The sequence below is a fragment of the Lepidochelys olivacea genome (assembly GCF_965140295.1).
Source record: "Lepidochelys olivacea isolate rLepOli2 genome assembly, chromosome: 17".
NCBI lineage: Eukaryota > Metazoa > Chordata > Testudines > Cheloniidae > Lepidochelys > Lepidochelys olivacea.
Window position 1 is genome coordinate 7,879,534 of NC_140427.1, and position 15,501 is coordinate 7,895,034.

A 15,501-nucleotide genomic window follows, 5' to 3' on the forward strand; every position below is an offset into this window, starting at 1 on the left:
ATTAGACACTTGCTATACTCTTGGCTTCAGTAATCAGACTCCCAACCCCACCCCCTTTTTCAAATCTTTTCAGTAAGCTTACAAGCACTTCCATCCCACTTTACACTATCTCAAGCTCCCACAGAAGGTATAGTGACTTCTCTAGAATGCAGTATTGGGACCCAGGGTCTCACACATGCTCACACTTGCTTTCATATGCTAAACACAGTCTTATTTCAGTGCCTTCCACTTAATTCAATCAATGATAAATCTGGTCCTCTTTCTAATTTGACCAATTCCTCAGCAACAAAACCTCTTTGCATTAAGTTCAACACAACTTCCACCCTGTCGCTTTGATTGGTTTTGACTGCCTGAAAGCAGGACTGCTGAATAATTCAAACAACTGGCTATGGAATGCACCCTTTTTAAGGCAAGGGGACAATGAAAAGGCAGGAAGAGCCAAGACAAACAGAAGCTGTTTTGATCAGACACTGTGATTGATATAATAAGCACCACCACTATGTGCTCTGCAAGTGATGAGATGCACCCCGGTGATGATACTGCTCATAAAGAAGGGCCAATTTCTTATATTAATAAGGGCGATAGGAACAGACTGGAATGAAATAAGAGGAAAAAACTACATAACAGACTTCCATTTAGCGAAAGAACGGTTAATCTTAACTGATCAACATTATCCGCCAAGGGTCTGATCCTGTACACAAGGGCTTGTCTACATGCTGCATTAGTCCACGCTAGAGGGGATGTAAATTTTAGTTCGCACTAACTGGCCTGTGTGGACCCGGCTGGCAAGCACAAGAACTTTCCTAGTGTGCATTAATGTAGCCCTGGTTTAAACAGTACTCCAAGCTTTTAGTGCATACCAGAAGGATCCACATGGGCCAGTTAGTGTTCAACATGTGAAAATTTACACTCCACTGGTGCCTGCTAAAGCACTGTGTAGACCAGTGGTGGGTAACCTGCGGCCCATGGGCCGCATGTGGCCCATCAGGGTAATCTGATTGCGGGCCGCGAGATACTTTGCTGATGTTGACCGTCCGCAGGCACAGCCCCCTGCAGTTCGCCATACCCAGCCAGTGGGAGCTGCAGGAAGCGGTGGGCCACAGGGACGTGCTAGCTTCTCGCAGCTCCCATAGGCCTGGAACGGTGCACCGCGGCCACTGGGAGCTGTGGGGGGCCATGCCTACGGATGGTCAACATCAGCAAAATGTCTCGTGGCCCACAATCAGATTACCCTAATGGGCCACGGGTTGCCCACCACTGTAGACCAACCCACAGAGTCAGGATCACATTTCCCACAGAATTTAATGGGAACAAATTGGGCCCTAAAAGCCTATCCCCATGGTAGTTAATACAGCTATCAAAAAGGTATTTAATCTTTTGTCGGGACTTGTTACCTCAAAGAGAGGGTTGGTAGAAAAAGCCACTCACGCTATGAATGAAGTGAGTCCTATGAAAACTAGCTATGTATGCTCCCACTATCAACTGGGATCTGTTTTTCCCTATTCGGTAACGAATTCCCGGTAAATCTTTTTATACAAACTTTTCACTTCTTCATGATGGTCTGCTGCAGAATAATCAGAATTCATTCAGGGATCAAGTTTCCAAAGCCACTCTGTCTTTTACCCCACTACATTATATGGTATGGATTATACATTGGCTCTAAAGAGATACCTTACTGCTGGGTATCAACTGGTCACATCCATGACAAGGAAAGTGTTTAATACCATTCTCTTTCATTCACCCAAATGTTCAGGAAGGTATTTGCTAAAGTAAGTGTCTGATTTTATACTTGTGCCACTTCAGGGGCCCTGAATCAGCAAATCACTTAAGCACATGCTTACTTTAAGCATGTGAATAGTCCCACTGAAGTCAAGCACATGCTTAATTGCTTTGCTGGATCAGGCCTCAACTGTACAACAGGAAAAAATAAAGGGGCCAATAGAGCAACATGCAGAACTCCTGTTGGCCACACAGGAGCAGGACCAAAATACCAAACGATAGATTCCCAGTGCTGCTTAATACACAAGTTTAGGAGTTTTCCTTTTTTTAAAATGCACAGAATTTAACAAACACATCCTCGAAGAAAATGTTCTAAGTGCAATGATAAAAAGTTTAAAGTACCAAAAATCTGAACAGCTTGCTCTACCTTTGAAACAACTTTAGGATTTTGCAACTTATCTCAGATCAGGAATCAGAAAGCTTTCAAACTTGTATACCATTTTTCCTAGACATGTTTATAAGCCGTAATAAATTGTAGGCATTTGAGTTTTGAAATAGCACAGATTTTCAGGCCACCTGTCTTCACGTACATTTCTTACCACTAACATAAGAATGTGAAAAAGTATCAAATATTTTTGAATATTATTCAAAACCACAAACATTTTTGGACTGAGAAATGGGGGAAAAATGAAGTATCCAAAATAAAACAAAAACATGCTGTCAGCTGATTAAGGTGTACTTTCATCGACTGGGTGAGAGGCGATGGATGTGCTATAGTTCATCCGCAAATTCTAAGCCAGAGACCAGAGCAGCACTGAATACTCTTCATCTTACACATCAGGCCTTGGTTCTCCTAGAATTAGATGTCTATTTCACTGTGACACCCTATCAGAGAGTCAGTGGCTACGTTCCAAGGAGGAGGAGTTTGGAGGGGAAGTTTTCTGCTGGGATACTCATTTTATATGTCGCAGCAGGTAAGCTGAGCCCATTAGCAAATTTAGTTTTCTAGCTTGCCACATGCAAAGCTATCTTTTAAAAGTTTTGTAAAGAGCTGAAAACATGTTTAGAACAACAAAAAAGGGAGAGTACGGATAGGGAATATAGTTATGATTCAGAGGGTCCCAAGTAAGGGGTAAGGATTCCAAACAAAACATACTAAAACGTTAAATATTAGGCTACTTCTTTTCTAGTCTACCTTTCTTTTCAAACCTTAAAAGAGGACGAGTACCATACCTGTTTAGCGTGGGGATGTTCCCTCTGTAATCAAACAACCACAGTTAGTTACAGATTGGTTAGTGAGAACACTAATAAAAGAACGGTCATTCGAGCCAATACCTAGACCAGCAACCACACATTTATATTCACTGAACCGGAATTTGTTGCACAATCAAGAAAGAGCCAATGGGATTTGGTCTCAAAAAGAAGGGACTCACTACTTGACCTAGCTTGCAGCAGCTGCTGTTGGGATGAGTGCACCAGAATGTATTTATCCACTTCAAGAAGCAAATAGCAACATATCATAGAGAACCATAGTATATTTGCAAGGTACCTTACATTTCTATAGCATAGTTCATCAGATTGTCTCATGGCACATTGCAAACATAAAGCAAGCCTCACAAGCCACAATGCAAGCACCCCCATTTGAAAGATGAGTAAACTGAAGCAGAGACAAAACAAGTGACCAGGCCACACAGCAAGTCTACAGGAAGTCCAGAAAAGGAACCCAAGTCCTGATAGCCAAGCCTTTACTTCTAACCAGTAGCCCACAAGCTGGCTCCCCACAAGTGCAAAAGAAAAAGTGAACATAGCAGGGAAGGGAACTGAAATAAATACACACACACACACAATAGCAAACTTTTAAGCTGGACACTGAAATGAACAAGCACATCTTAAGAATGGAATTTTGAAAACCCTAAAGGTTCCTATTATATCGTGCCAAACTGATTGCTGGGGTTTTCCACACATAACAGGGCTCAATGATGTGCAGGGCAGAGAAGTAATAAGGGACACATATTTCCTTGCAGTGAATGGAATGGCATGGGGCATGCAAGATACATGCATGAAAGCATGTGGCTGCATGCATATCTATGATCTGGCATTCAAAATACTAGAGAAGATGCAATTAAAAAAGCACATACACAAAAAGGGATATCCCCCTCCCTAACAATAACAGAATAATGAATGAGTACAAACTAATACCAAAACTTAGGGGACCATGTAACAGGACTCTTCAAGCTCTAGGAGACCCAGCCTCAACGTTCCCTAATATTACTTGTTATAGGTAAGACCCCATAGGACATTATGTTGAGAAGTTTAGGGGCCTGTACATTTTTCTATGGCCACAGTACAAGGTACAGTCCCTAAATCTGCATCTCCTCATGCATCCGTTTTGTTACAGGAGCGGTGCCCTCTCTGTGTGGTGTTTTGCCATTGTAACATTGAACATGCACTGAATGTGACTACAAAGCAGACTGAGGTTTGGGCATGAGGATTTCCCGGGCTTATGTCTGAACAATGGAGGGGACCAGCACAAGGCAGACTCCAGCCCTACTGCTAATGGTACACAGAGGTGCACTATTCATTTTCCTCTAGAAGAGTCAGTGAAGAAGAAAGCCGTGCTGTAGAAGATGCCATTAGGACTGGCAAAGGGGCATCGGGGCACAGAGTAGCATACATTTTGTCTAGGTCAGCTGCGCAGTGTCTGTTTAATTGAAAAAAATTCTAAAGGGAACTGGATGTCCCCACACCTAGTGCACATGTTTCCGAACGCTCCCTGGAAGTCCTCACATACCTACAGGAAATGGACAGAGAAACAACTAGGTTTGAAATGACAGCAAATTGTGTGCCCCTCTCTCTCTCCCCTACAGGGAGCTCCCTGCTGCCTGGCTCTAGAATTGTTGTCAGTCCTCCCCGTATGTGGCTGAAGAGGAGATTACAGTAGGAATCTCAATGAAAAGAACACAAGATCAGTAACAAGAGACCTTAGAGCAAAGAATGATTGGTTCTCAAGTTATACATTATTCACAGTTAGAGCATGTCATGGCTGCCCAGTGTGAAGTTATAACCATGTGGTCAAAACCAAGTGAAACTGAATACATTGTAATCTAGACTATCCTAGTTGTAGCTGTCCTGAGATTTTTGGGGTGGATTTTTAAATTTATACATAATTTAATACCATAAAGGACTTTTCCGTATCACAGGTTTCAGAGTAACAGCCGTGTTAGTCTGTATTTGCAAAAAGAAAAGGAGTACTTGTGGCACCTTAGAGACTAACCAATTTATTTGAGCATAAGCTTTGCATCCGATGAAGTGAGCTGTAGCTCACGAAAGCTTATGCTCAAATAAATTGGTTAGTCTCTAAGGTGCCACAAGTCCTCCTTTTCTTTTTCCGTATCAGGAACTGAATTGTGCATTATTTAACACACATCAAGAGGTCAAGTTTGGGTCTTTTCAGAATAATCAGTAGTGTAAAAAGCATTATGGTGGTAATCAATCCACTTACTGGGCTGTGCTCTTGGGTTTTTAGATAGTACAGTAGGTTGAACTGTAGCCTCTGAAAACACCAGCTGCAATAGAACGTGCTGTAGGCTCAGGACTAATCCCCTGATGCTTTGCTCTTGTAACTAATACAACGAGTAGTCCTTCTGACACTTTAGAGACTAACCCATTTATTTGGGCATAAGCTTTCGTGGGCTAAAACCCACTTCATCAGATGCATGGAGTGGAAAATACAGAGGCAGGTATAAATCCACATGTGCTGTGGATTTATACCTGCCTCTGTATTTTCCACTCCATGCATCTGATGAAGTGGGTTTTAGCCCACGAAAGCTTATGCCCAAATAAATGGGTTAGTCTCTAAAGTGCCAGAAGGACTCCTTGCTGTTTTTGGTGATACAGACTAACACAGCTGCCCCTCTGAAACCTGTCATCTTGTAACAAAGTATCAAAACGCTGGGAGGCTAAAAAAAGGAACAGCTTGTGGCACATGAATTAAGTGGATAGCAGATATCTCCAGGAAAGAATCACCAAACTTCTTCACCTTGGCACCATCCTCTTGTATTTAAAAACAAACAAAAACAAAAAACCCTCTTCTCCTAGCCGGGGGAGAGTATCTGTCTCAGTGTGAATTCAAACACCTAAGCAGGCTGGTTCACTGCATGCTTTACTGTTAGCTTGCTGCTCCTCCTCAAGCAAACACAGGCCCTTGGACCTTCCCTATGCCCTCCAGCTGAATTTGCTCCCCCCCTCCCCCCATCTCTTTTTACAAGAGAGCTCCCCTCTGAAATTGATAGTAATGCATGCAAAGAGCCACCGGTTATGTCAAGCTGTGACTGAGTGCCGGCATAGGGCAACGCTTTCAAAATCAGGCAGCAAAGCAGAATCAGCAGAGGGCAGCTGAATAACCCACTTGAGGTTACTAAGAGCACAGGCGAAAGAGCCATTCAGCTGGCTGTGACCAGTGGCGTTCCTCCTGTGTTCCTTCTTTTCTGCAGAAGGATCCAAATAGAAGGCGGCAGAACATGCCTTGAACCATCTGTTTTGATGGGGTTTTTCCACTACCCTCCTTTCTTTCCCCTTTCCCCTGCCACCCCCAGCATTTCAGCCAGGCTGAATCCGTTACTGAAGCCCAATTTGCATAAAACTATCATTATTCCGTTCAGTTTGCTGCCCCTTCAATAGCCCCTTTTTTGCTCTGCTGGAAGATTCTGTCCTTCCGAAACAGACAAGCCAAGGGAGCAGCAGCACATTACTGCTGCCTACTGTCTAATTAACATCAAACCCACAGCATGAAACTACAGGGATTTACAGGTGTCCTGGAATCATTTCCCCCTTTCCCCTCCTGATATCAGCTCATCTCCCGCTACAAGGAGGGGACCTCAGGCTACCTAATGATACACTAAGAGTTCTATACTCAACTCTCCAGGCTTACACAGCTCAGGTTCCAAAAAAACATAGTTGATTTTATACCAGGAGTCAAGTGATTGATGCAAGAGGTTGTTTCAATAACATCTGAAGCCTGCAGAAAAGCTTCCATTTTGCCAGACATTCACATCTTACGAGCAGGCCACCATCAAATGATGAAGCACCAACAGTAGGGGGTGTTGGGGTTTTTTTCCCCCAACCAGCAAGCACAATCCACCACTCTAAAAGAACACGGACGTTGGCTTCTGGTTCTTCCACAAAATGACCTACTGAACACAGCAATGCATGGTTTGCTATGCACAATAGTTTTGACCTCTAGTTCACTAGATGGCTAAGGAGCAGACAGGCAAAAATGTCCAGGCGACACACCAAAAGACAGCAGAGCTAAGGAGAAACCATACACCACTGCAAGGCTTGAAATTAGCAGTGCTAGAAATCTCATCCTTTTCTAGGCACAGAAAGAAGTGAGAGAGAAATTTGACAAACACACAGATACAAGCAGGTTCATGAGAGATTTATATCAGGTGCCTTTGAAATGCAAACACATCTAATGACTACGGCTAAATTATGCTCGAGAAAGCCAAAAGGTAAAAAAGACAGCAGAATGTAGCTCTAAAGAATGACTTTGGAGCTAAAGACATCCACGTGAATATATTAACAAACAGGTTACATGTAGGCAAAGTCACATGCATAGATATAGACCCCTTGCGGATACAAAATTTGTATTCGCATCCGATACACAAACATGGTCTGCAGATATCTGCATCTGTGGATATAAAGTGGATATCAGCAGATTTGCAAGGCTCTAGATATAAAATTTGGATCCGCATCCATCTGCGATCGGCAGACATGATCTGGGGATATAAAGAAGATATCCACAGATTTGCAAGGTTCAACACTTGTACATACAACCAATATATCTAAGTATGTCCTCGCCGGTGTGTGCGCATATTTATACTTTTCAATGTAGATGCTATATAGATATAGGATTTTACATGCATACATACGATGAAAAATATCTTACGTGACTTAAGGGATTGATAAATTGGTAGCTTAAAGACCATCATCTAATAAATGCAGAGCTGAGCTCTATTCAGCTGGCCATACTTTAGAACAGTCTCTTAAAACTATAGTCTGCCAAATAAGGAGGTGGGCTTGTACTGATTTCATTGCATAACACAGAAAAGTGAGGCTATACCCCCGGAACCATAACTTTCCCCCAGTGAGATTGCAAAAGCGTACTTGGATCACTTTATAAAGTGTGCTTATCAACACAATTCCTCACCACCAAAGATCTAAACCTATACCTGTAAATCCCCCACCACCTCCTGGGAACTGGGCCAAAACCTCCGAAGTGTCTTTCTTCACATGACTACACCCCCGGGACATGGTCCGTGACGTAAGCAGCCCAACCTCACCCAGGGGAGCCACATGAGGGCGAGTCCTCACTAACCCTTGGTCCATCAAACCTACCACCACCAGCACAGGAGACCAGAAACCCATTCCCAACTGCTCATCCTGCTGTTGTAGCAGACAGAGAGGTTGGGTTCTGCTCCACCCCAAAATAAAGAGGCGAGACATTGCATTCAGCCACTGCCAAGGCAGCTGTAATGAAGAAAGCTGGAGGACGGGAAGGGGGAGGGGAGGGGGTATGGAGAACAAAATATCTTGGGAATCACCTCATCTGACATCAGCAGTTCCCTGATTATCCTCCAGTGAAACGGGAGCTGTTGCTGAGTGAAGGGCAGTTTGGATCGGCAGTGGAAGAACAAATTGTCTGGGGCGGGGGGGGAAGAGGTGAGATAATTTGGGGAAATATAATTTAACTAACAACTCTGACATTTTATTTGTCACGTGTCCGTTATAGGTTGTGCATCTTGTGTGTGTGGCTTGTAAAGCTTTGTAGGGCAGTGGCTGTCTGAATTTATGCTTATGCATCATCTAGCAAAAAGTTACCCCAATCCTGATTGAGGCCTTTGGGTGCTGCTGGAATATATATGTTAAACAATAAACTTCACATTTATTTATATCTACTGTTTGGAAATATTATTTCCACCATCAACATAGAAGATTTAATTATTTTCATGCAAGAAACACCGCATTATGAACGGATATAAATCATGAAGTTAACAAGGTTACAAGAGGATAAAAGTTTTAGGATGGGAACTGGTGGGCATGTGAAAAAGATAGGCGGATGGCAGAGGTAACATCATCTTAGATAACTTGAGGCTAAATGGAATAGTAGTAGGATGGCTAGTCCTACCCAAGAAAGAGGGCCTATAGAAACCTGGGAATTGCAGAACTCACTTCCCTTTTCTCAAGCAAGCAAAGTGCTATCTCATGCTGCTGCTGGTCGTCCCAGAAAGGAATGAGGACTACAGAAGCGGTAGTGGTGACAAACAAGTTCAGGCATTGGAGATAAGAAAGATGATGGGAATTTAAAAAATAAACCAACAACAGTGTGTGGGTTCATCACATTCACAAAGCCTTGCATTTGCCCTACAAAACTCTGGGAGTCTCTGACAGAGAAGCATTTTTAGGAGCTTTTATTTGTTACACTGTGGCATCTCTGACCCAACTAGGAAGCAGCATTCAGAACAAAAAAGCAAAACAGGCTGGACTGACGTCAACAAAAGGAGTGTGGCAAGGTCGCAGGGTTTCACTCTAGCTGTTCAAGTCCTCATCTGCACAGAAATCCTGACAGGCACCCTCCCTGATGGCAGCATTCCGCCATCTGTACTATGCCAATTACGTGGTCTCCGAATAAAGTGCCGAAAGCTAGCTTCTTGCCAAGTACAGCTGTGAACATTGCTCCCCCCTCATCCCCCAAGACAACAAGATGAGACAGTCTTTTGGAACATGGTGTGCCAACACATTCTGAGGCTACCATGATCAGAGATGATGGCACAAACTGGAACCACAACTGTCATGTCTATTGGTAAAGATCAAGAGGAGAAAATTAAACTATTTGCAGCATCTAATGAAGGATGAGGGATGAAGATGATGTCATAAAGCGGAGATCCAGGAAAACAGTGTCTGAACAAGACAGAAGAGGGATCTGGAGGAACAAAGAACACTGCCACAAGGAAGCATCTGTCTGTGATCACGTAAGGTGACCAGAACAATTATGCTCTGAGTGTGTATGAAGGTGCTTACAGGTGCTTTTCTTTGTTTTCTTCGGGTGGGGGAGTTAAATGGCAACAATTGGCATTGTGTCTATATCATACTGAAAATGTCCAGGCAGAAGCATGGAAAATAGGGAGCCTCGTATTAAAAAGGCAATGCAAGTCTATTGCTCTCACTCATTAAAGTGAATCCTCCAAGTCAGCTATCTCACCACTGACCATCTGCAATGAGAGCAATGTCTCCATCTAATCCTCAAGTTTCACACCAAAAGGGAGTGTGATGGGGTGGACAAGCCCTACACTGGAACCGGGCAGGAAAGGGTTAATGGCCTGACCTGAACACAGGCTGAAGCCAGCTTGTCTTGAGACACCTACCAGGAATAAAATGTCTGGAATGGAGGACCTTAGGGAATAAAGAGCAAGCAAGCAGGCTTCAGAGCTGGGCTCCCCTGACTGAGGGATCGTAGGCCTGAGGCAGAAAGGCTCTAGGGGGTGGGCTGAGTAGCACTGAGCTGAGGATCCTGGGAGACACCAAGCAGGAAATGAAGGACTGAACTGGACATTGCATTGTTGTTTGTTCAAGTCAAACCCTGGGAAGGGGCAAGCTTTGACCCTACACTGGGTGTATGGACCCCATTTTGGAGCTGATGGGAAAGTCACTAGCCCATAAAAGGAGGGAAAAAATAAAAATCAGTTCGGATCCCCAAAATATCAGGGAGAAAATAAACCCTCCAGCTCCTTCCTAGTCACACTGCATGAAGGGAAGAGCATGACTAGAGGAGCAGAATGTCCATTGCAGGCAGCTTTTGGAGGCAATGTCCTGGCTTCAGAGAACATGGGGAAGGCTGGACTTTTTTTGGCAAGGGGGGTTATTATTATTACTATGAGAACGAATTGCTCCTACTTGGGACAGAGCCAAAATTCCCTTCCCCGTGCCCACCCGAGGGGGGCAATATTTCTTTAAGGATAGGGGACCCAGTGGATATCATGTACTGAGATTTTCAGAAAGCCTTTGACAAGGTCTCTCACTAAAGGCTCTTAAGCAAAGTAAGCTGTTATGGGATAAGAGGGAAGGTCCTCTCATGGATTGGTAACTGGTTAAAAGATAGCAAACCAAGGGTAGGAATAAATGGCCAGTTTTCAGAATGGAGAGAGGTAAATAGTGGTGTGCCCCAAGGGTCTGTACTGGGACCAGTCCTATTCGACAGATTCATAAATGATCTCGAAAAAGGGATAAACGGTGAGGTGGCAAAATTTGCAGATGATATAAAACTACTCAAGATAGTTAAGTCCCAGGCAGACTGCAAAGAGCTACAAAAGGATCTCACAAAACTAGGTAATTGGGCAACAAAATGGCACATGAAATTCAATGTTGATAAATGCAAAGTAATGCACACTGGAAAACATAATCCCAACTATACATATAAAAGGATGGGGTCTAAACTAGCTGTGACCACTCAAGAAAGAGATCTTGGAATCGTTGTGGATAGTTCTCTGAAAACATCCACTCACTGTGCAGCGGCAGTCAAAAAAGCAAACAGAATATTGGGAATCATTAAGAAAGGGATCGAGACTAAGACAGAAAATATCATATTGCCTCTATATAAATCCATGGTACGTCCACATCTTGAATACTGCGTGCAGATGTGGTCGCCCCATCTCAAAAAAGATATATTGGAATTGGAAAAAGTTCAGAAACGGGCAACAAAAATGATTAGAGGTATGGAACGGCTGCCGTATGAGGAGAGATTAATAAAACTGGGACTTTTCAGCTTGGAAAAGAGACGTCTAATGGGGGAAATGATTGAGGTCTATAAAATAATGGCCGGTGTGAAGAAAGTAAATAAGGAAATGTTATTTACTCCTTCTCATAACACAAGAACCAGGGGTTACCAAATGAATTAATAGGCAACATGTTTAAAACAAATAAAGGAAGTATTTTTTTCACAGAACGCACAGTCAACCTATGTAACTCCTTGCCAGAGCATGTTGTGAAGGCCAAGACTATAACAGAATTCAAAAAAGAACAAGATAAGTTAAATGGAGGATAGGTCTATCAATGGTTATTAGCCAAGATGAACAAAGATGGTGTTCCTAACCTTTGTTTGCCGGAGGCTGGAAATGGGTGACGGGATGGATTACTTGATTGTTACCTCTTCTGTTCATTCCATCTGGGGCACCTGGCATTGACCGCTGTCGGAGGACAGGATGCTGAGCTGGATGGGCCTTTGGTCTGACCCAGTATGGCCATTCTTATGTTCTTATAGGGACTTAAGCTTTGAAAACACAAGTGATGGTTCTGTGCATCTCCAACAGAACATCTAAGAAAGGGCCTTTCAGCTCACTTGCCAATATGCAGGAAATTGAACTCTTAGGTATATTCCTCATCAACGAGCAATAGATTTCCATTGGGGAGGATGATCTAAATAAACACTAGGAAAAGAAAGGATCTAAGAATTGGATTAATTTCTTTCCTAAGTCTGTTCTTCTCTCCCAGGTGGCACAAAGAAGCAGAAATCATCCAAACCCAGTGGGCTTTGCATGTAAGCATTTGCTTGCAATACCTTGCTGAGGAAGGTAGTTATCCCCATATTGCCTCTTCCAGGTCAGATTACTGCAATGTACTCTCTACTTGGGACCTCTGATCAACTTCATTTAGTGCAGAATACAATGGGCTGGTTATGTTGTACTTCTTGTCTGGCTTCCACCGGGTGCCATAGAAGGTGTTCTTTTTGATCTATAAAGCCCGTTATGGTCAGGGTATTAAAAAGTTTCTCTCTGCGTGCTTTACCCTGGCTATGATCATCAGCACAGATTCTAAATAGGACAGAGCTGTATGTCAGCGTACAAGGGGATCTCAGGAAATCGAAGCAAATAATTCCCAAATCACTAACATTCTCTTCTGCTCACAAGATAATTATGAGCAGATCAGATTTTAAAAAAAAAAAAATTTTTTTTAGGCGTGGTTGTGAGCAGTTCACAGCTAGCATTCCGTAGCAAATATACAAAATCGGAGCTGGCTTACTTAGCTATGATTAGTCAGATGGGGAAGTGACGTGTATAGTTTCTTTTCTGACGGGATGAGGGCACAAGCACTACTGGGGTGAATACTCATGTGTGAGAATTTAAAATCCATTTTACAAATACCCCACATTATTCTTTGAAATATTCTTTGCATGAATATTTGTCCCAGTGAAATACAACCCCTTGGAGGTTCATAGGAAGCAGACACAAAAGGGACACAAGCACAGCTGGAGAAAATTCATGTAAACATTTGATCAAGCGTTCATGGAAAGTTTGCTGCAGCACTGAGCCAGTTCTAACTCCTGGTGGAGGACTCTGTCTTTGGAATTTGCTTCCCCCCTTGGTTTGACAGAACCCAAATTTGCAGAGCTTCAAGCCACGCTTCAAACACCTGATTACCAGGGACGATTTTGAAGCGTGCCTTTGGTTTGGCAGCAGAAGTGTTTTGTTGGATTAAGATAACACAGATTGGCTGATATATTGCATGTTTATCCTTTCCAGTGTAAAGTTTTGGACTGAAAACAGGTCCTTCTTACAAAATGAAAAAGAAATATGACACATACGGAACATGGACACGGAGGTGGATAAATGACTTGCCTAAGAGCCTCTCAGCAAGTCATTGTCAAAGCCAGGTTTAGAACTTGGGTTCTCCAGATCTGCTAATCTGATGCTCAAAGCACTTAAAGGTGCCTCTTCGGTTAGTTTAAACCAACTTATTTAGTGTCTTTTCAGCCTCCTGATTTCCTGTTGTCTGGTATGCTTTGTGCTCCTGGCCTTTTGATGATTGCACAACTCTGTACACAGCAAATAGTGTCATTAAGCACTGAGGGACAAATTCATTGCCAACACACGTAGGTGCAACTTTATTGGAGTCAATGGAATTGCACCCGCTTATGCCAGCGGTCAGTTTGCCCCCATATCAGACTGGGCTTGGATGGCAAGGTGCTCTGATTCAGTCGCTAGTGAGGAGATGCTGAAGGACAGGAAACAGACCTAAGCTTCTGGATGTAACTACCTGAGACTCAGTGTGACGGGGAGAGGAGATTTCTGAACAAAGCAGCTCTCCTCTGGGTAGGAGAGAGTTCTCATTCTCCAGCTGATCTTGTCTAATTGAGTTGGCACACAGTACTAGGACAGTGGTCAGCACAGACAAGCCAAACAACCCCCAAGCTACAAACAGAAGTAACTATGAGCACTAGCAAACAGCAGGAAGAAAATGGAGACAGAACAGTGGGACAGAGTATTATAAAACAGCTCCAAAAATAGCATGCAATTATTTACAAATATTCCAGAGATGAAGGAAACAGATGAGACCAAATGCATGGCCCATTTGTATCATGAGTGCTTTGCGCTGCTTGTTGAGGACACTCATTCATTTCAGAGCAAACCAGATTCTGAAAATCACTTCATAAAACGTACCGATGGATTCTCAGTGAATTGAGACTGTCCCCACTGTCCAACCCCATCAAAAAGAAAAAAGAAAAAAAATAAGGGAAAAGACATTTGGAGACAAAGAAGGAAAACTGCACTCTTCTGAGGGGGCTGGTCCCGTTCTGCCAACCTAGTACGGATCAACAGTGCCATCCAGTGGCCAAAAAGACTCATTGCAACCTTTGGCTCTAGTGCTCTCTCGACTTCTTTGGGTGAAATAATTCAGCGTAAACTGGTTTCAAAATGTTCTCCCCAGGTCTCTAGTTAGGGATCCCTAGTGCAAGCAAAGAACCACCTTCATAATCTGAGAATCCTGCAGCATGCTGAGGAAGATCAGATAATCAAGGTACTTTTCAATGTAACGAGTAGACGTTGGCAGATGTGACCCTTGTTTTAGATGACGGGAGTGAGTGGTGGATAACTGAGGCATTCGAAAACGGGGCAATACTGAGGTTCATCTTGATTAACTTGTCCATCTTGCTTAGGACTAACTGATACAACTCTCTCCACTCTTGCTCACTGAATTCTGTTCCAGGTTTTCCCCTGATGATATGTGACACAACCCTTCATAAACCCTGACTCCAAAGGTACCTGAATTCAGGCCTGACCTGTTTGGATGAGAGGTGGGTAGCATGAACTGGAATTCCACAACACAAGTGTTGTCCTTCAGCTGGCGATGCTGGACACTGTTCAACTCATAGGCAATGTACGCCCTTCGAACGTACACCTGGTAAAAAAGAAAGTCTTAGTCGGTTCCACTGGGCTGGGGAGATAGAAGTGATACAATGGAGGAGTCACAAAAAAACAAATGCCTCCAAAATGAATAGCTTCTGGATTTTTTTTTAAACTCAAGAAACAGAAGATCAAAATACTATTACCTGGAAACTGCTAGAAAAGATAAATGATCCTGTCTCAGAGTAGCCTATATGCTATAGCCTTCAGAGGAAGGCCAAAACACATACAATGTACATAAATTTGAAATATTATTCTGGGGCTGGGGATTTCTTCCTGACCTCAACTGGTGATTAGTTTCTGCTCTGAAGCATGAGGATTGAAATAAGCAATATGTTATGAAAGAGAGAATAAGCTCCCCCAAATGCAGGAGAGGAGGCTACAGTTAGGTGAAAGCCAGCAGTTCAGAAAACTCACTGTGATACAAACACCACACAGGGTTTTCTGAGTGCTATACATCACACAGAGTGCAGACCATTTTATAAGGCACTAGCTTCAACCTCTGCCCCTGCAAGGAGGCTATTTGTCTTTAAACAAAGGAGACAGG

The 15,501-nt window shown here is 43.2% G+C and overlaps 1 protein-coding gene across 2 annotated transcripts in view; it reads right to left on the bottom strand.

The window, feature by feature from the left end:
• The window catches only part of ACACA (acetyl-CoA carboxylase alpha), a 186,163-nt gene that overhangs the window by 109,640 nt on the left and 61,022 nt on the right, over window positions 1-15,501 (bottom strand). The window contains exons 29-30 of one of the 2 annotated variants that reach the window (XM_084650728.1): window positions 14,831-14,949; window positions 2,953-2,976 (exon numbers count right to left, since the gene is read on the bottom strand). In XM_084650728.1, the coding sequence (XP_084506854.1) occupies window positions 2,953-2,976; window positions 14,831-14,949 (143 nt within the window). The remainder of the gene's footprint in view (window positions 1-2,952; window positions 2,977-14,830; window positions 14,950-15,501) is intronic. The other variant, XM_084650727.1, reaches the window with a different exon arrangement.